Here is a 23,820-nt window from a genome sequence, read left to right on the forward strand (position 1 = left end):
ATCGGATATCCGATCCGAGATCCGTGATCCGAATGGATATGGATATGGATCTGCTTAAAAAAAATCCGGTCCCGATCCGATCCGAATCCGAATCCGCTAAATTAAATGGATATGGATATGGATTTAGGTCGATCCGATCCAAACCCGATCCAGGCCTAGTCTGATTAGATGTGTAATTGTTGAGGTAGGGGAGGATGGGTGAGAATGCAGAGGGGGATTGTACATAAACATGTGGGATGGTGGGCCTGCAACCACCGGAAATGTCTGCATGGGCATGTGATTTTTGTCATATGATAGAGATAACCCATCACTTCCCAACTGCAAATTCCATCTCCTTACCTCACCAATACTCTATTCTTAATCGCCAAAAGGCAGTCTCGTAAAATATAATTTTATAATTTTTTTAAAAAATAAGTTACAGAGTAAATATTCAGAGCAAGAAATTAAGAAGGCTAATTTTTCTTTTGCAGCCTAATCATTTTTCCAATCTTCTTTTCCGATAACAATCCACTTCCTTAAATCATCAAATATTTTAAATTAAAATTATTTGAATACTTAAAAAAATTATAAATTATGTTTATTCAAATATTTTAATAACTTATAAATCATAATTTATTTATCACTTATAATCCATCTTAAAATATTATTAACTTTCTTTTTAAATCCGGTCATACGGTTGCCAACCTTGTTAAGGAGAAGAGTCTTGCACTATATAAAAAATAATTAAAAAATATATGCTCTACTTCTTGATTGTGAAATGGCAACTTGCACAAGTTGCACATTTATAATACTTGCAGAATTAGGTAATGAAATACAGTTAACTAAACTTAAGGAGGCATTGCTTTATAAAAACTATTTGAATAAATAAACACATTGTCAAATTCGAGGAAACATGCCATGCAAACAAATCTTATTAGAGAATTAAGAAGACTCCTAAACTGGAATGTCAATGGAAGCTACTTACCTCCACTTTGATTCAGAAGCCCCGAGTATATATGTGTTCCCATGTGCTTAGTCAACTATAAATCTACATTTGTATTAAAAAAAATAGATCATACATCGACCCGTAACAAAATAATTTATCTTTTAATCATACGACGTTATTAGACTTTTAATCAACCAAATTTGGCAGCCAAGAATCAGACATCATGAAGTTGAGGGATAATCAAATACACCGAATCTCCTCAAAGTTGTGCCTTTACACGTACGAGCACATGCACGTATATGCTAGCAAGCCTAGCATCAAGTCATCTCATCAAGGGGCATGCCGTTGTTTTTATCAATTATGAATGCAAATAAGATTCGAGAAAGATGTCTCTGCTTTATTCAGTTCTACGAAAATTTTATGCACGGGATCAGATCAAAATAATAATAAAAAAAATTAGATTATTTTTTAGAAGGAAAAAAACAGTTTAGAGAAACGATTAAGTTGTTGGTTTTTTGGAACACCTAATATTTTACAAATATAAAATGTATCAAAATTTTGAGACTATCAGGACAACTGCCCCAAACTACATGGCCATATTTGAAAATTAACGGATCGAATTGGTTGTTTTGACCAGCTCATTGAATTAGATGTTTTAACTAGCGGATTGAATTAGCTGTGTCTCATAAAACTGTTTGGTAAATAGCTAATTGATTAGTTTTTTCTGACATAAACTAAAACGCTAATCCAAAAAATTCTTTAAAGTAACTTTTTCAAAATTAGTTTTTTGAATCCAAATATCTATCTCAATTCGCTAACTACCAAACATTAATATTAGCTTATTTTAGTTGTCAAATCTTTAATTTTCCTCCAAACCTCTAATTTCCAAACAGGATCATGATGTACATCCGTCCCTAGATAGTCACGCGCGTGGGATTGAACAGGACATATGTTCATATGCACGCTGGTGAAGGGAAAACAGTTGACGATTCAGTGTCACGTTGATGAGTAAAAACAAAAAGAAGGATGCACAAAAAAATAGAACTCCTGTAGTCCTATAGGCTACAGTATAACTAAGGGTGAGCATTCGGTCGGTTCGGTCCAAAACCGGACCGAACCGAATAGACCGAGAACCGAAGTTTAGATTTTTTTCGGACCGAACCGGATCGAAGTTTTATAATGGACCGAACCGGACCGAACCGAAATAATTCGGTTCGATCCGGTCCGGACCGAACCGAAATTATTTTAAAAATAAAAAAATATTATATTTCATGATTTATTTTAAAATTTTCATATTAATTAATCACCCCCAATTCATTAAAGATACATATAATTAAATTTACAAACTAAATATTATAATTATAACATATAAGATACATATATAATATAAATATGAATTAAAATTATATATATTTTGGACAATTCGGTCTATTCGGTCCGGACCAAAATAATTTTTTACGGACCGGACCGAACTTTATTTCGGTCTATTCGGTCCGGACCGAATGGACCGAACTTTCAGAAAATTAGGACCGAACCGAACCGAATTTACACGGTTCGGTCCGGTTTTTCGGTTCCGGTTCGGTTTTGCTCACCCCTAAGTATAACAGAAAGTAGTGCCGGCCAAACGGGCGGTCCGGGGCGGCCGGGCCGAATTTTTATCCGGCCGGGTTACAGATATATGATTCGTAACCGGCCCGTCTGATTACGCGGGCCGGTCCGGTTCCGGGCCGATTCGTAACGAATCAACTCGTGAACCGATTCGTGGGTTCACGAGTTGAAACGGTTCATTTTTATTTTATTTTTTATGTTTTTTAATCAAATATTTGTTTTAAATAATCATTTTATTTTATAAATAAAAGAAGTCAAGAGAAAAGAAGTTAGGATAAAATAAAATAAAGCATGAAACAAAGCATATTTAGTGTCCTGGAAGCCTGGAACTCATGGGCGGGCCGAATGATTCGTTCGATTCGCTTGTTACTTGCTTTAATTTGTGAACTGTAAAGTTATATTAATTAAACCGCAAATTATCATATATATTAAATAAAATAAAATAAAAGAGGACGGTACCTCTGTACAATTTTATTAATTAAAAAAGTATTTTACAATTAATTTGAGAGGACTTAGCTCGGTAATTCGCGGGCCGGTTACGATTTCTTATATCCTGATTCGTATTCGATTCGGAATATTTAACGAGCCGGTCCGGGCCGGTTCAAATTCGTTACGGGTCGAATTTTGACGAATAATTTGACGGTTCGGTTCCGAACGAGCGGTTCGAAACCGCTCATTTGGCCAGCTCTAACAGAAAGTGGAGGATCAAAGTAGGCAGCACATGCACAGAGTGAAATGGAAGCACATGGTGTGGCGAGCTGCAAAATGATTCCAATCATATTAGGTACTTCTTTGCTCAAACTATCGGATTATATTATTTTTAGTTTGTCCGGATAGTCTGTATCGATTATCAAATGTTGCAAAGAGCAAGTTCATTAAGTTACTTAAACGATCTTATTTTTATAATTTTTAAATAAAAATAATTTTTTTTACTAAAATAAATAATTTATCAAATTTATTTCTCTTATCATATTTTAGTATTCACAAGTCATATAAATTATCCCAACAAACAATTTAAAATGAATTCATAACTCATAAGTTTTTCCTCCCAAACGGCCTCTAAACTCTAGATCGATAATTTTCCTGTAAATGTTAAGAGACTTTTCCCAATCCCCTCATGAATGGTTGTGAGGAATTCTGAGGCAAAGTTTAAGTTCCTCTGGTTGGTGGAGTGCATCTCCGGCGTTCGAATCCGGAGCTGACGGAGTCCTCGCCGTCGAGAACGGCAACGGAGGAGGTCTCGACCCCGAGACAGAGAGATAAGTTTTGTATGGTCTAACCCAAGTAAGAGATTGCTTCATTATTTGTATAGTCTTGTCAGGTAACTTGAAACTTTTCTGTATTTTGATTTATGTGTGTCTTTCTCTATTGCCTGCCATATGTTTGATCAAATGTCGCAATGAGAAAGGAAATCAGGGATTGGAATTTTTGATGTCAGTACTTGATTGATTATTTCTTCTTGTTAATTGATTTGTGCAAATACCCTCTTTGTTTGTTATTGTTTTAAGTGTTCTCTTGATTTTTATGTGACTATACTGTAATTTGAAGTCAACTGCATGGTTTACTTGGTAATATTTTGTCTGGGATCTGTTATTTGGGGAGCAGTATTTTCTATCATTGTACTGTGGGCAATTGTTTTTTGTTTTTGTGAGTGGGTTTAACTGTGGATTATGAATTGACTGTTTTTCAGTGATGTTTTGGTAGTTTCTTGACTTAGATCAGATGTTTTTAGTGTTGTCTGTAACGTGTTATTATCTGTTAGCTTTTCAAAGGTATCCTACAGTTCAAAGGTGTGCAACAATTTCCGGTGGATGGAGGAAGTTTCATAACAAATGAGTTGCGCAGGCTATTAAGAATGGTTTGTTTGTTTCCTATTATGAGGAATTCGGTACCTTAATGGGATCTGGTACCTTTACGGGGTCTGGTTGATGGAACCAGTAAGCTGCATATGCGTGGATATGTTATATGTTATAGCATATTAGTTTTACCTATGTTAAGATCTGGTTGGTGGAAGGAGGATGTATAACGGTAGATTTTTAATTAGGATAGCTTAAAAAACATTAATTAGGAGTTAATACATTCAATTTTGTCCATAATTAGTTTAATGAAACGGACTAGGATTAAATAGATTGATGGATTATAGGAAATATAAAAAGTTTATAGGAGTCATATCAGGTTTTTTAAAGGTTTTTTAAAGCATAGAGTAGGCTCTTATTTCAGGAAGGTTCAATAATAAAATTAAGTTAGACTTGATATGATCACATTCCATAAACAATTATTTAGAAGTAACTATCGATCTTGCTAATATAGATGCTTTAAAATTTTCCATTTATTCCCGAATCTTTCGTATTTGAGAGGCTACTGTATTTGTACTTAGTTTATGAGACTTGTTTATGCTATTATTGTTACACAAGAATATTTTAGTATTTTGTGTCTAACCAAAGTTTTCACTTTGGTTAGACTTTTTAATCTTTTCACATTTATATCACTTTCTTTATAAGTTCTAATATTTCTTATTTTTTTGAATAAGATGTTATGTTTTTTGTGAGGAATTATATATTATAATTCGTTTATTTTCCCACAATTTTTACATTTTTCTTATATTATCATCCTCATGTTTCTCTTTGTTTACTTTGATTTTCAGGATCATGGAAAAAGATCTTATGGGTTTTCTTATCAGTCTTTAAAGTCTTATTATCTAAACGTCCGGAGATATCTTTGCGTATCTTTCGGTTAGATGATAAACTTTTTTAGATGAAAGAAATCCCTGATGCGGCTATTGTATCCTTGATACAACTCATCTACGAGCATGTAGACCCTGAAAAAAAAAAAAAAAAAAAAAAAAAAAAAAAAAAGAGAAAGAGAGACTTTTCCTAATGTTGCTTACGAGTTCAATCTCAAGCGTGGCAAGAGGCCCAAGACCCATGTAAGTGGAGATTACTTGACACTGGGTATTGGTCCTGCAGAATGGCCTTCAGTCGATTGAAAAAGTAGCCCAATAACTGTGCCGCGCCGCCGCGGCAGTAAATCAGACTATCACTGTGGTTAGGCACCAATTTAGATTCACTCTAATTATAAAAATATTTACTAAAATGTATTGAGATTTTTGGTTTATCTTACTTTTTAAGAATAAATTTTTATTTCTAAATATATATATATATATATGAAAATAATTTTACTCATATTTGTTAGAAAGTAAATATGAACCATCTTCTTAATATTCATTTCTTGAAAAATCTAAATAAATAAAATAATTGTATCAAAAATAAATCCTTATTTTCGAAATGACTTTTTGGCCAAACATCCCATTAAAGAGGCCATATTACTGGTCGACGACTACTAATAAATTACGGTTATTTGATTTGTTTACATTAAAAATACATGTAATTAAATAAATAATATGCTACCACATTGTTCTTAAGTCCGAATCTCGTCCATCACATATCAGAATTAGATATTTGTATTCTTATTTTTCAAAATACTAAAAAAGGTTAAACATATTGTCTCATTTAATTTAATTTTAATTAAAAAAAAATATAATATAATTAAGTTTTAATACTTGTCGATCATTGTTTATATCAAAATTTGACCATTTATAGTTTATTATTATTATTTGAAGTTAATTTAGATCACGTAAATTTAGATAGTGCAGGTGAAAAAAATACAGTATATCTATTATAAATACAGGATAATTTATTTTTGAAATATAAAATAAGGAAATGTGAAGATGGAGTGAGTAATTAATACAAAAAGATTTTTCCTCTCTACAACATATGGACATCCATCGCGATCATCATCATAACCTCTGGCTCCTAGATTTTCCTCTATGGTCTCTGGCGACACCCCACGCCTCTCCTATTTTTCTCCTTTTATTCCTTTCTGCTTTGGCTTCTCTCCGTCACTGTCCCGCTTACCATATTTGAAAATATAATTTTAAGATAACGACTTTTTCATCATAATTGTATGAGCCAGTTTGACTATTAGTCTGGTATGGTTTTCACGAAATAAATACTTGATTTTATTTTAATCACGTAAAAAAAGTAGTGAGTGTTAAATGAGGGTGGTTTATGAATATGTGATTATAATAATCTTATAAATAGATGACATAAATAAATGGAAGGATCATTCTTTTTTAGACATCCAAAAAAAGAAAGCGACTCACATAAAATGGTTGGGACAGAAGGAGTAAATAGATATGAAATATTAATAAATAATAATACTACTTACCCCAAAAATTCGTTCCGAAAATCTTTTCTCAAATGACGTGGTGATACCTATTTTTAATTGGTTGGTTGATATGCATACAAGGTTCCCATTATTTTTAATCACACAGTGCCACTTGGATTTGGGAAAAAATTAGGAACTTTTTTGGTTACTTAGCATTTTCCATTAATAAAATTAGTGATATAACTATATCATATATAATTAATGTAATTATACTAAATAAATAATAAAAAAATATCCCTGACAGAAAAATAAAAAAATATCATGTTTAATATTGTTTAACATGTAACATTTATATATACAATTATTCAAATAGGACGAATATAGGGGATGTTTGTACAAATTTTTCTTTTCAAATTTAAGGGTTTAATTTTCTTTTATAAGCATTGTTTTTTTGGTATATAATTATTAAGAACGTGTGTTAAATTCATTATTTAATTAAAAATAAAGACTATTTTTAAAGATATATTTAAATTTATATGTTTTTTTAAAAATAAAAAATAAAATTAGTCAAAAGACAACTCTCTCGCACATAAAGAGGCCGGGACTAGTTTTACAGCAAGACCTTGGACAAAGCGCCCCACCGTAAACACGTAGTGTGAAGGACAAAGGACATAATTATTGCGTAATTAATACAGTTGCTCAATCAAGGACCACAACATTCAAATACTCGTTTATCAAGAACTACACCATGTCAATATTGAATAGGCTACGGAAAAAATGGTGCAGTGATTTGCGGGGCTTCATTTTTGCACACCGACATTGACGTAGGTTAGCTATACACTTCCTTCCCGGAAACACCGCGGTTAAAAGTTTTGTGACTGCTAACAAATGTTTGTTTTTGTAATAAGTCAAAGCCATGAATAAGTTAGAAGCTGACTTAGAACAAGAAGTTGGTTTGAGATATACGGAACCGTTTGGCTTGACTTAAAAAAAGTGATTCATTGCTTAAATTAAAGAAGTGGATTATAAATAAGAAGCTGAGTTGAACTTATAAGTTATTATAAGTGTTTGGATAGCGTGACTTATAAATTTTTAGGTGTTTGGATAACTTAACTTATAAGTTGGTACAGTTTCGTAGTTTTGTAATATAATTATTTGATATTTACGAATTAAATTGAGAAAAGTTGATAATAATATTAGATTAGATTAATATTTATATTATATAAGTTTTTGGTTTGCTTTGTCTCTCATTTTGTTATAAATTTTATTTATTTATTTCTTAGGATTATATTAAAAATATAATTTAGGAATGAACAAAAAAGTTTGAACAAACTTCTATTATTATAACTTATTCACAATTAATAACTTAAATAAGTAAAATTATGATTCGAAACTATATTTTGTAATGGACTAAAATGTCTCACATTTAAATGATCTATAAGTGTGTTTAAAAATTTATATAAATATTAATATATAATACTAATATATTTGAGTATTATATAAAATTAAAGACATAAGTTTAAATAGAAAAAAAAATTTATATTCAATTATCTCCTTGAAGATAACACGAACACTGAATGAAGTATGCAGCAGGAAGCGGAAGAAGTTTAAGTTGGCTCCATACAAAAGCTAAGATGTGTAGCTTTTTTTCCCGACTTCTTTTACAGTTTTAAGTGCTTCAGTTTGTTTGCCAAACGGTTGGCAAAAAAAGAAGAAATGGGCTTCTGGCCTTTTAAGCCCAGAAGTCCCATTCCCAAACACACACGGCATACTATGGTTAAAATAAACTTAGGTATTATAATGAAAGATTATAATAATAATAATAATAATAATTATTATTATTACTATTATTATTATACCGGTTTTTTTAGTGTGTGCCCATGGGCACATACTAAGCACTAAAACTTATAAATTTGTAAAGTTTTGATTGGCTTACCTTCTCTAATAACGATGGACCCTCTGTAGTTACAGCAACCACACCAATCAAAACCCTCCAAATTGATGGATTTTTGTGATGATCATGTGTCCAGGGCACACACTAGACAAACCCTTATTATATACTCCCTCCGTTTTTTAATATATGATGTTTGACTTTTTGGCACATACTTTTAACTGCTTTGACCGGGTTGTTAAAAGTATTATTTTTTAAATTTTCTTTTTCTGAATAAAAATATGTAATCAAAATTTTAATTCACAAAAAAAATCAATTAAAAATAATATTTTTTATTATCCGGTCTACCCACCTAAAAATACGTGCCCAATTCAAAAGTGTCATATAAAAAAAAATAGAGGGAGTATTAGAATTTCCAATTTGTTGATCGCAAATCCCATAAATCCATTTTTACACTGATAAACACGTATTTTAATATTTTTATAAAACATAATTACATGAATTATTTTGGAATAAAAATTTAAATATTAATTTTTTATTTAAAAACGTTATAAATAAATTATAAAATTATATTTTACAAGAATAGCAAAATATATGTTGTTTTTCCCTCGTAAAATATATACTACTCTCTCCGTTTCAAATTATATTTCCATTTTATAAAAATCGCATAGTTTAAGAAAAATGAATTTTACAGAAAAAAGAAGGTACATGAAGTCATTAATTGAACATATCATGTGGCATATGGTTAATCTTGAAAATAGAAATTAGAAATATGGGAAGGAGAGTTGATTTTAAAAATATAAATTCATATCAAAAATTGAAGTGAACATATATTTTGAAATAATTTTTTTATATAAAATGAATATGTATTTTAAAACAGAAAGATACTATTAAGGAGGGAAGGGAATACCGGTAATCTGAATTGACATCTGCCCTTGTAAACACGTGAATTTACAGCTAGTAAGATTCAAATCTTGGTTGTCACCGACTCAGCCAGGCTCCCTGTCAAAATAACTCTGTTTCAATAAACTTTTCCCGTTTAACATGTGTGAGATAAATTATTAATTTACATAAATATTTTAGTTAAATATTTTAGTATGGTTAAATTTTTATATTTAATACTAATACAAAATTAGAGACATTAACGATTAAGTGGGCTGATATCATGGAGTTTAATAGTAACGCAGCAAAAGAAGGAAGCAAAAGTAAAACAAATATAATGACATATATATATTAAATTAAAGTCATCACCCTCTAAACTTTATTTTTATATAATATTAAATATCATATATCTGTATATAGGAAAATATCATCTCAAATAATTAATAAAATATTTATTTAATAGATTTAAAAATCAAATATGATGATATGTTTATTTAATAGACATGAAAATCAAATATGATGATAACTTCTTTTTTTGACAGAAAATATGATGATAATTCTAATATTGTATAGATAAGTATTTTCGCTATACCGAATTCATTTGAAATTCTCTTCGACATATATACCAATTAAGTAGCATAATATCAAGGAGTGTGTAATAGTAACGTAGTAAAAGAATGAAGAAAAATAAAATAAAAAATTGTAGTCGTGTTCTCTATAACAAACTCCTCGACTTTACCTAGACACACACAAACTCTACGACTCTATATAAGCACCATCTCAGTATCCTGCTTGAAACCCATCTATCTTCGATCTTTTTAACAATGGCTGCTCCATCTCCAACACCCCTTTTGAAAGATGAGCTTGATATAGTCATCCCCACCATTCGAAACCTTGATTTTCTTGAGATGTGGAGGCCCTTTTTTCAGCAGTATCATCTGATTATTGTTCAAGATGGTGATCCTTCAAAGACTATTAATGTCCCTCAAGGCTTTGATTATGAGTTGTATAATCGTAATGATATCAACAGGATTCTGGGTCCTAAAGCTTCTTGCATCTCCTTCAAAGACTCTGCTTGTAGGTGCTTTGGGTACATGGTTTCTAAGAAGAAGTATATCTATACCATCGATGATGATTGCTTTGTAAGCTGTTTCTAGTACCCTTTTTGCTATTTTGTTGATTTTGTTTCTTGATCTGGGTTTTATGGTTTGATTTTGTTGTTTAATCTTGTAAAGTACTGTGTTTTTTCTAGGGTTTTAGCCTCTAATTTTTGTGTTAAATCTTGTGAATTGCTAGTATTTTGAGGGTTATCGAGTATGTTATTTGTTTTGGTTTGTTGGTTGATGAAAGATCGGTTCTTTGACTTAATTTGACTAGTGGAGTGTAGATATTTGTTTAGTACAACAGTTTGCTTTTTTATTTGATTTGAGATTTTTATTCAATTTTAATGAGGTTTATGTGCTTGAATCTGGATTCAAATTCTGTGGTTTGCAAGAAACTTTCGAATTTAGTGAATCTGTTTTGCTCTGTCCTGTGTTCTAAGACTCTTTTACATCATAGATTTGCATCTGATCGGCTCTGTGTATGCTTGTTACTGACCTGTATATTAGTCTGCTCTCAATTACCACCAGTCTTTAATTTCATGGTCTTGATTAATGCAAATGTGTATGCTCTGTTGCTCTGTTTCCTTTAAACTCAATCTGTTTATAGACCAAATTTGTATTCGGATCGCACTACGAAATCTGCTGGAATCTGTGATACAAGATTTTGCTCTTATAAAAGCCATATAAGTAAGAAAACGTGAATCATGGTTTCTCAATTGTTCCTGTTGTAATGGTATGTACAGGTTGCCAAAGATCCATCAGGAAAAGAGATCAATGCTCTTGAGCAGCACATCAAGAACCTGCTAAGCCCCTCAACTCCATTGTTCTTCAACACCCTGTATGACCCTTACAGGGATGGTGCTGACTTTGTTCGAGGTTACCCGTTCAGTATGCGTGAGGGTGTCCCAACTGCTGTTTCTCATGGTCTTTGGCTCAACATCCCTGATTATGATGCCCCCACTCAGCTGGTTAAGCCCCGTGAGAGAAACACTAGGTACAAGGTTAAGTTACCTTTACATTGGAATATGATTGTATGGATTTAACATCCGTTCCTTTTCAGGTATGTTGATGCTGTGATGACCATACCGAAGGGAACTCTCTTCCCGATGTGTGGTATGAATCTGGGATTTGACCGTGAACTCATTGGGCCTGCAATGTACTTTGGACTCATGGGAGATGGTCAGCCAATTGGGCGTTACGACGACATGTGGGCTGGCTGGTGCATCAAGGTATTGTTTAGTTTCCCTTACACCCATTTCTTGCTTTAACCGATCGTCTGAAGTCTTAATATTAATATTTCCCAAGACTTCAAAGGTTGTTACTTGCAAACATAGGAGTGACTGTTCTTTAATTTTCTTTTTGGTTGCAGACACTGATCATCTATAGTCTTAATTTCCATGTTTCCTGAGAAATTAGATTTTATATTTAAAACTTGGTATGCATTTCAAATGACTTGAGACAACTATATTCAGATTGTATTTACCTAATATCTACCAACATTTGACATGTGTAGGTGATCTGTGACCACCTGGGTTTGGGAGTGAAGACAGGTCTGCCATACATCTGGCACAGCAAAGCAAGCAACCCCTTTGTCAACTTGAGGAAAGAATACAAAGGCATCTACTGGCAAGAAGAGATTATTCCCTTTTTCCAGGCCGCGACCCTTCCCAAGGAATGCACCACTGTTCAACAATGCTACCTCGAGCTCTCCAAGCAAGTTAAGGCGAAGCTTGGAAAGGTTGATGATTATTTCATCAAGCTTTCAGATGCTATGGTCACATGGATTGAAGCTTGGGATGAGTTGAACCCGTCAGGTGCTGCAGCAGCAGCAGATGTTAAGGTAAAGAAGTAAACGACATTTTGAGAGAGAGTGGGAGAGGGAGTTGTAGGCATGTAATCCTAAAAGTAATTCTTTTGCTTTCAAGGTTAATTAGGATCTTAATTTCCTCACTCTGCCCTGCACTGTTGAGAGTATTATTTAGTTTCCATTGCTTTTTTATTGGATTAAGTTATGAATTACTTTATACATTATGCTTTTTTGCATAATATTGGGAGATATTAAGGTATTTTCAATTGTTATTGTTCTCTGATTTGATGAATCTGGTAGTACTACTTTCATTATGCTATTTTGCATAATAATTTAGAGAACTTCTTATTCAGACAAGTGCTTCTCGTTAAGTTTGCTGTTGGGTTATGGAATATGGTTCTTTATGTTCTGTGTTGAGTATTTTTAGTTGCTACAGAATTTGATGAATATAGATTTCCACAGATTAAGGTAGATATTTATAAAAGTTAAACAAGATGGATATACACACAAAGTAGTACATGAAGTTAAAGTTTAAAATCACAGTGAGCTTGAAATGTCGTGATACAAGCATGTCATATTTTAAACGGAGTTTCTAGTGTACCAACAGCACTATCAACTAGGCTGACTAATACAAAAATTAGAGCATCTTCTTTTTTTTTTTTTTGAACTAAGAAATTTTTAAATAGATGCTAATCAATCAGACTCGAGCAAAATGTATTCCATCTCTATTACAGTATTGTGCCAGTAACAAGTCTTTCTTGATCGCAAGCATCTCCACTGTCATGGCTGAATATGAATATGATAAAATGTCATGTAGAGCCGTTTAATTGGAATTGTGATACGATCAGAGTCAGTTTTGCTTGATTATTTTGATATCATATACGATTTCTGATTTTATTTTCTTTAATTAATTAAGTTAAATATTATTTTAAATATATTTTAGTATCATATTTTGTAAGTTCGAAGTATTTTTTTTCTTTCTTAACCAAATATAAGAGTTTGGAATGAGAATAACTTAAAACGAGCTTACAGATGGAACTAACCAAACAATCTCTTATTTTTCTTTCCGCCTCTTCGTCAACTCATTGATAATAATTCATTATTTTATTCAATTGACAATATTAAAACAACTTAAAAATATTTAAATTGTGGTAGTTGATCAACTTCCTGATGAGAGCCGTAAGCAGCGCTAGTCGATGATTGTAATTGCTCACTGTTACTCTGTTAGCACAAGGTTGGTACAAAAATAGTAAGAAATTAACATCGAATTCTTTTTGATGATTGAAGTAGGTGACCACCCAACATAATTTAGACTTTATTTGAGATTTTGTTCAAAATTGTTGTGCTGCTGGAAGAGTAAATAGGGTAGAAATCATATAAAAATTAATATTTTCGAGCACGGTTTCATGATGAAATATGTAATAATTTCATTAAAAAGTAGAAAATAAATTATTTTTTTTCAGGAAGGACCTGTTTTATTTTTAAATTTACGAAACATGTTTTTGTTTAAATTTCAAAAAACCATAATATCAAACGGCCCTTGTTTCAAAAAAAAATAAATAAATCAAACGGCCCGAAAGATAAAACGGAATTGTATTTGGACTGGTCACTGGTGTCAAGAAAAGAAAAGATCATTGGACCTAATTTTACTTTCGGCCCATACATGAGCTCTATATCAACTAAGAAATTGTGGCGCAGGCCTATTACGAACTTGTGGCCCAAATAAAAGTTAAAATTTAGCGCGGGAACCGCCTTATTAAAAATCCTAACATCCCGAGGTTTAGGACTGAAGACATGTATATATAAATAATAAATTGGGTTATTCAGCTAAAACAGAATCATAATCATAGTATCACTTGAGCTCTGGCGGTGATAATCATGGTGTTCATCAAAACAAAGTGGAATTTCTGTGGTTTTGAATGTGGATGTTGATACAAAGCACACAACATTATCATCACTTAAACAGGAGATTGCAAGGAAGTGGATCATCCAGCCCACGCTTCAGAAATTGTATCTTGGGGTGTCTGAGGGCTCGAATACGAGGAGATTCTCCGTAATCCAGCATTGCAATTAAGAGATGATTTGTATCCAGGTGGCAATCAGTTGTCTCTAGCTTAACTTGGAGTCAAGCTCTGGACTACTCTTTTGCTTGTTGGTCCTGTTCTTAGGCCTCACAGTTTTTTTGATTCTGATGATGCTGTTGTTTTGTTCAAGTCCGATGGTGCTGGTTACGTCGCGTTTCAATGGAAAACGGGTGTCAAGATAATGATGGAGCAGGAATGTGAGTCGCTGATGATGAACAAGAAACAGAAGATGGCTTAAATTTCTGAGTATGTGTGATACTGTTAGTTCCAGACTTTAAATTCATCTTTTTCTAGGGTTATTTGTTGTGTTTGGCTTTTATTTGAAGAGGAATTTCTGCACAGTTTTTGAACAAAAATCTTATACCATGCTTTAAACTAATATCTTTTACTTTAGTTTAGAGGCTATTCCTCTTCCCTCGAAAGAGATGGTTCAGTCAGTAAATCAAATTGACACTTGAATCACAGAAGAGTGTGTTACGACTTAAAGTTTTGTATTTATATGAATGCAGCTGCAACTAAATTTGTACTGTACCACTGAGATCAGCTCAATGTTCTGCAATGATCATAGCTTCACGGCTTCACACAACTATCTGCTATGATCATAGATTCAGGCAACTATCAAAACCACACGAGTTTCATGATTTACTTTTAACAAGAAACTGCTAAGAGCACAACTTTTATAAGCTCAAAATAGAGCAGTATTAGCACTGAATAAAGCAGTCAATAGAAAGGTACAATCTTCAAAGTACCCACTGTTGAAATTATGAACCATAGCTCTCTTTAAGAAAGTCAGACATAAGAAATTGAATGTATAACAAAGTGGACTAATCACGAACAGGATTATATCATTCACAAGATAAGCTGAATCACCACTGCTAAAGATGACTAAATTCTTGACATACATAGATATGAGTGCTATGCATGATTACCTAATAAGCATAATTGGAACAGTCAGGCGCCGGTTAAGCGTCTATCTCTACTTCCTAGGCTGAGATCCTATGAAAATCTGAAATTCTGAGTTCTTTTTTCTCTAGTTAACTGCTTCTTAGCACTTGGCCCCTGTCACAAACGATAACGTTGATCTGCAAGATACAGAAGTATGATTGTGTAAAAGAGTTGATAAGTCCAACAGGCAGACTAAACATGACTTTGCAGTTTCCATAAGAAACATAACTATTTCACAGAGAGTCAAGTCCATATCCTTCACTGTAAGTATCGAATAAATTCTGGACTTTAACACAAGAACTTTCTAAATTTAGTACCAAAAGTAAAATTTAATGTGTTTATGTACTGTTAACAGATAAGTATATAAAACTTAGTTAGCAGTCAACAACAAATGATTCAACAACTTATCTTAGAGACACAAATGGCGAAGGATAAAGTGATCCAGTTAAGCATCAAGACATAACAGAGATTAATCAAGATATCCTCGAAAATGGAATGTTTTAACAGAAATGTTCAACTTTATTTAGCAGTTAGCACATGTAAAATAGAGTTCTAGAGTACCTTATTCCCTAGACATTATAAGTGACCTGGAAGCTACAGGAAAGAATCATTTCTAGGCTTTTCATGCAGAGATTGTCTTTGATCCTCCACTCGCTGAAGCTGTGATGACAACTGTAGCATATCAATAGTGGGTTCATCTCCACAAGAAAGGTGTTCCTTACCACCATTTATGTAATTAGAACCGTGAAACATCCCATCGATCCCATAGCTGACGACAGCATTACTACCACTTGTAGTGATCATTCGGTTCAAGTGATTCTCTGCAGAATTCATCCCAGATGAAATAAATTTATTCGAAATTTCATTCTTTGAAACTTGTGGGCTCAGTCCTAAGGGTTTCTCTGATACTTGATTTACAGTATAGTGCTCATGGCTGCCTGGGATGATCAAGGGATATGCCATGAGTATTCCTGAGGTATGGCTTGAAGAAGTTTGTGATTGAGATGACAGAAGAGAGAGAGCACGACCAGAGTCGGGAAACCCTGATAGCGCTTGAACAGTTAATGGCGAGTCAAAACCAGTAAAAGTTTCACTTCCTGATGAGGCATTTCGAAACAAGTTACTGTTTTTACTGGATTTGCTTTCCGACATGTGGTATATACCATTTCTATCCGTAGACAGGCAATGTTTATCAAAACCATAGGAAGGAAAATGGGATCTTGGATGGAACCCTCCACCTGCAACGGTTATTGCTGACTGTGAACTATAATTATCCGCTTCTTCAAGTTTTATATGCTTAGACCAGTAGTCATTTGAAGCCAACTTTTGTGGCTGAGAAAGGTACCCTGGAAGAACATCTTGGCGAATGAAAGACGATGTTGATACAGTCGTCTCCTGAAACCTGCCAACTGCAGAACCTCAGTTCAGCAAATGTCAAAATTAGAAATACTTAGAACATAATTCGCGATTGCAAATTAGTACAAAAATGGTTGAAAATATAAGGCAATAAACTGAAGCAAAAGATTAAACTGATCTTACAAAAAGAATGTCATTTCATTCGCTGTACTTGAACATTTGCGGATGAAAAATCAGTTTAACAAATAAACACCACAAATTAAGCATAATTCACAAAGTACAGAGTTAGATTACAATAACCAGTGGAAAGAAGGCCTATGAAATAGAATAGAGGATGCCGTTTACAAAGTGCTTCAGTGTAAGATTAATTTACCATTATTATATGTCGGATACAACCTCGATCTAACAGAGTGAATACCCGCATGAGGTTTCCTGCGTCGCTCATTGTGCCCAGCAAGACGTTTCCGGCAGCTACGCTTACCATCATCAAATTCAACCAACAAGTGGAACCTAAACAAAAAAGGCAAGAACATGTTAATTGAAGAAAAACGTATTCCAACTAAGCTTAAGTTATAATATAAGACCCACAGGTTCTTGTTCCATCTTGATTTAAAGCAGAAACATGATGCTGGCACTTTAAAAGGTAGATGTTGACCCCCTTTACCAAAAGCAGTTCAGAAGATCATGAAGATATATTTTAATTATATATGGACTATATATCAACTAACCATCATCTTAGAAACAACAGCTATATGCTTGTACATATCAATCTAAGGATACTATGAAATTTATATTAGAGAAACAACCAAGGAGTCCTAGAAGTCCAGTAAATCTACCTGTAACACACAATTGGTAAATTTTGTATATGGATATTTAAAGAATATGAAAATAGAAACCTAAGTTTCACTGGACAAAGAATGGAGTATGCAATAAAATTGACAACCAAGAGTCAAGTACTCCACTGACTAGTCATAATGAGAAATTAGTAGATTCTGCAATGGGAAACTCAAGGCTTCTTATGCTTTCTTCTAGTTCTTTATCAAATAGTACATATACAAATATATATAAACAATATAATTTGGTATATCCTAATTATAGGGATGCTTGGAAATTTGGAAGACAAAAGTAAACAACAAAGGGGGCCAAAACTGACCTGCTGCATTGCTGACAAAATCTTTGTTCAATGCCATTAACAATAACTTTAGGAGTCTTGGAGTGAACCTCACAAACTTTATGCCTCTTGTGATAATCTTTACATGAGCTCAGATCTTTCTTGCATCCATAAACCTGGCAATAGGGGGTCAGAGAATTCAAGCCCCCCACTCGAGTTCTCTTCCCCGTAACAGACACCGTATCATTTGAATAAATATTGGGAGCCACTCGAGAGCTAGGCAATTTCTGAACATCTCTTTGATCATCAAACCTCCCCAACTTCAAATCAATGAGAGATGAATCTGCAGAATTGAAGTCCATGATTGAGCTAGGAAGCTTAGCACTAGGCTCTTCTTCTCCCCAGAAGGCATTTTCCGCAAGCGAATTGAACATTCTTACACCACTAAGCTTGGTACCTAAAGCATCCTTAATTGAGCCATTAGATATAGATTTTCTCAGTGTTTCTTGATGACCCAAGTCAAGAATTCCCATGTTCTCTATACCCTCTTGACTTGAAGATCCTAATCCAACGTTATTATCATTATTATGACTACCATAAAAAGGGGACTTAAATTCCCAATCCATTGCTCCATTTCTTCCTCTTGCAATAACATCAGAATCTTCAGACACAAACCCTCTCTCCCCAGAAACATAACTCCAAGACTCCATTACACAAACTTATACTGAAAACAATATTTATCTGTATATCACTTTTTAAAGAGCCTAATGAACATCACATAAAACCTTAAAAGTTAAAACCCCACCTAATTGAGGGCAAAACCAAAAACCCAATAATTAAGAGTGGGTGAGAAAAGGAGAAAAGCCCAAAACAGAAAATGAATGTGAATGAAGAAGCAAAGGTAGGTAAACAAAAGGGTTGGATTTATGCTTCAATAATGGAAACACAGAAGCATTGAGGGAGGTGGAAAGCTATCACACTACATTACACCAAGTGAATGTGTGTAAAAAAGTGGGTCACACACTGAAAAGAAAAAACTGAAAGCTGTCCATAATGTTAAATGTGTGGGACTCTACACAAACAGACACTATGTACATTAGTGTTAGTGTGAGTGTTTGTATGTGAAACACAACAACAACAACAAACAAGGTTTATGGGAGCAACCATCTCAACTTTCCTTACCACTGCTAAGCCTGCTTCCCATCAATTATCTCACATCAATTTTTTTAAAAAAATTCGCGTATACTGAAAAAAAGATTTGCGTATAATAAAATATGAACACAAGTCGAATTTTATGATAACCAACTTGTCATTTAATTCAATAATAAGATTTGTTAACAATATGTGAGTGTCAGTGACAAAATTAATGAGAAAAAACAAATGAAGGTAGTTGGATGAAAATGATACAGACAATAGAAATAAAAGAGATGTTGCATTAGCTGATACTTTCTACTTTTTAGCACCTGCCTTCTCAAGTTCCATGGAAGAGTTTGCTTTTGTGTGAGAAATGAGAATAGACTTTCCTCACTCAGCTTTACTTAGCAGAGAGTAGAATTCTTATTTTTCCACACGTCACTGCAAAATCAAAAAAATCTTTTATAAACCAGAATTTCAGGCAATTCCTAACACATCAAATTTGTGCCTTGGTGTTTCAATCTTCATCACACATATATAATTTGGGGTTCTGAATCATAATAATTTCCTATAAATGTGTTAATCTCGTGTCGTGCTTTCAGAAGTTGTCGAAAAATCCATAAAAATCTATGAATAGGCAAGTAATCCAGAGGAACAAGTGTTTTGCTTGATTAATTTTGTTCCAACATGACATGCTTAAAAAATGTGTTTTCATCTAAAATCATGAACAGAATTAAAGGGAAGGGTCCAGTTACAGTTTACAAGTCTAGGGACCTCCAATAATATAGCACTGACAGACTGAAGTCAGATGTATTATCAAACACTGTAATTTCCTACAAGGTGGATTTGAGCTTCAAATAAAATCTGTGAATTTAATAATTCACTCCAAAATGGTTTTTGTATTTTTTGGCTAATAAGTCCACAAAACTGAACTTCACATGGTCGCTTCTTATTATTGTTCCTCAACTCTGTATCCCAAAACAACTCCTTTGTTGTTATTATTCTTTGTCTTTTTATAACTCTGAAGTCTGAACCTTGATTTGTAAAAATTTTGTTTTGACCATTTCAAAACAAGGTCTAGTTTTTAGCCATGATTGACAATTTATTTTGTAAGTTGTGATTTTTTTTTGTTAGAAATTTGAATTCGAGTCCTGACTGACTTTCAAAAATTCATGATTTATTATTGTGATCTCGGCTATTCTGAAATCTTAGTTCCGTCAATGCTAACGAACCATATATCATATTATAGGACACTGTGATCTGTGTAAGTGTCTGCAAAAGAGAGAGGTGTATACTTGTGGTTTTTGTCACTGAACGATGATTATAGAATTTGTATAAAAAGTTGTTGGTAATCCTCCGTAGAAATAATTAAATAATAGTAAGATTAGTAGTAGTATGAGGTTGCATCGTTCCGGTGACATAGGAACTTGAATTAAACAATGAGATGGACCTGTCAACAACACTGAGTCTGAGGTTGTGACTAGAGAGGTCCCCCTCTACAGAACTCCATGTGTTGCAATTGTTTAGGTTTCTGATATTTTTAGCCTCATTATACAGATTACTGTTACAAGGCATCGCATGCAGGCATCTACTGTTCTATGATCTATACTCCCTCCGTCCCACCAGATTCTTTACGTTACTTTTTAGCACGCATTTTAAGGCTTCTATAAAGTATACTTATATTTTATATATAATTTTTAAAAAATTATTGAAAAAAAGTTTGATGTCTAAACTTTTATTCAGAAAAAAAAAAATTAAAAAAATATTATTCACCTATCCTTTATAAGAGCCTCAAAATGCGTGCAAACAGTGAACGTAAACTACCTGGTGGGACGGAGGGAGTACATGGTTTCCGGCAATAAGCGTTCTCCCAATTAAGAAACCTAGTAAAACTTATTCTGTTATGTTAAATATGTCAGAATGTTCAGAAAATCCATTCCGGACTATTTATATTATAAAAAAGGTTCAAAACATTCATAAAATTATTTCTTTGTTTAAAAGAATAATCTATATTTTTAAAATTTATTTATTTATTTATTTTGTTGGATATATTAGACTAAGATAACTAAACACAAGTTCCACAATCATTATTTGTAATTACATAATCACCTATTTATACTTCATTAATTATTATTTTAGTAATAAAATCAGTAATTTATATTCTTCATAATCTTGAAATCTAGATAGACTAATTATTGTTAATCATTCATGGTTAATTATTGATGGTGAAATGTGGTTGCAGGAGATACGTAGTCAGTACGGATAAAGATGATGAGCATATGTATATTGTAATGTGTTGGATTTTTTTTATATATATAACAGATTTGTTATATATGCAATTTTGACCGTTTAAAAAGAAATAAATTTAAAAATACACATATTTTTGCAAATTTCTTTTTTATTTGTTGGGAGGAGTCCCGTGAACAGGGAACATGACAGGTGGATACTACCATTCACGAAACCATGAGAGAGTTTGGGGTAATGCGCAAACCATTCACTTTCCCACCAGCTAGCGCCTAGCAATACTTTCTTAATGTTGAATAGTCAAAACGTTTCATTTGTAAATCCAACAAAACCAAAATGGTTAGAGGTGGACCATTACTATCTTCTCTGGGTGCACATGCAACATGCATTCACGAAACTCCGGAAACAAGTTGAGAATTTGGAGTTGTAGCTATCATATTAAGGAGATGACGTTGGTTAGGGCCTAGTGAAGATTGTTGCCCTACCCAACCAGAATCAGGAACCCAGAGAGACCTCTTATATATGCGCTCAAATTATGTTCATAATATAGTATATGTACCATGACTCGATTCGAAATCCGAAAAAACAAATTATTAAAACCAAACTATATGAGATATATTGCAAAACAATATGTAATTTGAAACGGGAGGAGTAAACTAACATTTGGTTGTAAATGATACAATAACTGTGTTAAGAGGGGTACAAAAATTGAGTGACATACAAAAGGGCAAGCAATAAGAGAAGTGGAACTGTGGAAGCGTGGGCTGAATGGTGCCCCAGTGGACTTGATTTCCTCAAGGAACTTAAATGAGTGGGGTTCGAGTTGGCACCACCCCAGCACATTTGAGTGGTGGAGTGGGGTGCTTGAGAATAGGACATGACTCCTTTCCTTATCTTGTTTTTTATGCTTCCCACAATCTTCATTTTTTGCGCACACAGGAAATTCATTGTCAATAATGCATCCATGTATAGGCTATTTCAAATTGTGTATCATCTTTGTTTCACCCTTTTGGTTGTTGCAGGATTTTTAAACCCCATCTTTGGAATTAAAGTTTGGTGAAATATTATTTACTTCCAGAGGCAGTATTTGATTTATATGCCTTGCTATTAAGAATTTCTTCCACCAATTCTTAACGAGCGAGAATCAACTTGCGATGACAAGAGAAAAACCTTATTTGATAAAAAATTAATTTACTTCTCCAACTAATCAAAAGTGAGGATAACGTAAAAAAATCAAATCACAAATACCTTCAATTATTAAAATTTAGCATACATTTTGCGAAGGGTATATCGATCGTTTATGAAAATGAGAAGGTTGATGTGAATATAATACGATAAGAATTTGAATGATGTGAGATTTTAATATATAATTAGGAAATGATTTACTCATACAATAAAATTGAGATTTTTATTTTAAATATTAAAATTTACACTCTAAACATGATAGGAATTGTAGTTTTTTGTAAAATTCATCATAAATTGAAAGTTGCACAGTGATATATATCTTTCTGCAATACATCAAAAATGTGCAAACCAGCCCTATTTTCGTCCATTCTGAATAATAATTGATTTATGATTAAGATTAAGATGAAAGTATTTTATTTTTAATAAATATGTCATTTAGTTTTGAATCTAACAATGTGTTCTTTAATTATATAACTATGACACCTAATTCATATACATAAATAGAATAAATACAATACTATTTTACAATAATAAATAATGTATACTTACAATAATATAAATATAGATGTAAAACTTGTCGGCACACTAGAATATAGTTTTATTAAAATAATGTATTTTAATATTTATAGAAGATATATTTTAAGATAATTGAATTTAGATCTCAAATTTAGAATTTTTTCCAGGCCCAGATTCGATCCATGCTTTATTAAAATATTGGATTTGAATCTGAAAGTTGAAAAAACTAGGCTGATTCGATGTGTTGCCACGAAACACAAAACAACCTTATGAAAATCAGAAGAATTTCTGGTTACTAAAAGGAAATTGTAATTGGATTACCTGGAGTATAAATCGCAGTGGTGCACACCAATATTTGAGAAAGTAGTAATTATCGGGATATGGGCACGGCGACATGGACACTGCAATTGTTTAAATATATGTATGATCTGATGATTTTAAGTCAACAAAAATCAAGAATTAACTCTAATTCAAGAAAAATCAACTAATTCAAGTGACCTATTTAGTAGTGGTCAATCCAGCTCCGAAAATAAGGGGGTCATATATAATATTTTGTAAAAATAATTAATCAGTTTACGTTAACTCTTTGAATAGTTATGTTAAAATCAACTCTTAAATCATTTTTATATTAATAATTTTTTCAATACCAAAATGATAACAAAATAATCTTAATGTTCATATTATGTAGTTCTTTAGCGTTGTATAACATAAACAAGTCATGCTCACATTGATTCGAATGTTCAATACCAAAAATAAAAAACAAAATCATAATAATTATACAATGTAATTATTTACCGTTGCACATATAAACATGTCATGTTTATTAAAAAAAACAAGAAAATCATTAATCTTATGGAAAAAG

General features: G+C 32.7%; 2 protein-coding genes across 4 annotated transcripts; one reads left to right on the forward strand and one right to left on the reverse strand.

Moving 5' to 3' along the window:
• The first annotated feature begins 10,136 nt into the window (after window positions 1–10,136).
• LOC108219501 (probable UDP-arabinopyranose mutase 2) lies at window positions 10,137–12,655 on the forward strand. The gene is made up of 4 exons (XM_017392980.2): window positions 10,137–10,615; window positions 11,320–11,570; window positions 11,637–11,805; window positions 12,090–12,655. Exons 1-4 carry the CDS (start codon window positions 10,298–10,300, stop codon window positions 12,426–12,428), a joined length of 1,077 nt encoding a protein of 358 aa, XP_017248469.1. The 5' UTR covers window positions 10,137–10,297; the 3' UTR covers window positions 12,429–12,655.
• Window positions 12,656–14,267: 1,612 nt separating this feature from the next.
• LOC108215754 (squamosa promoter-binding-like protein 6) lies at window positions 14,268–18,885 on the reverse strand. 3 transcript variants are annotated; one of them, XR_010291365.1, is made up of 5 exons: window positions 17,922–18,885; window positions 17,142–17,278; window positions 15,974–16,830; window positions 15,397–15,549; window positions 14,268–14,672 (listed from the first exon to the last, which is right to left on the reverse strand). XR_010291365.1 is itself a non-coding variant. In XM_017388316.2 (4 exons), exons 1-3 carry the CDS (start codon window positions 18,587–18,589, stop codon window positions 16,007–16,009), a joined length of 1,629 nt encoding a protein of 542 aa, XP_017243805.1. In that variant the 5' UTR covers window positions 18,590–18,885; the 3' UTR covers window positions 15,205–15,549; window positions 15,974–16,006. The 3 variants fall into 3 exon arrangements, 2 of the variants coding, with proteins under 2 accessions (XP_017243805.1, XP_017243806.1); XM_017388316.2 differs by lacking the exon at window positions 14,268–14,672 and having other exon boundaries at window positions 15,205–15,549; XM_017388317.2 differs by lacking the exon at window positions 14,268–14,672 and having other exon boundaries at window positions 15,205–15,549; window positions 15,974–16,821; window positions 17,922–18,881.
• Window positions 18,886–23,820: the final 4,935 nt, after the last annotated feature.

Source organism: Daucus carota, chromosome 4, assembly GCF_001625215.2.
Source record: "Daucus carota subsp. sativus chromosome 4, DH1 v3.0, whole genome shotgun sequence".
Taxonomy (NCBI): Eukaryota; Viridiplantae; Streptophyta; class Magnoliopsida; order Apiales; family Apiaceae; genus Daucus; species Daucus carota.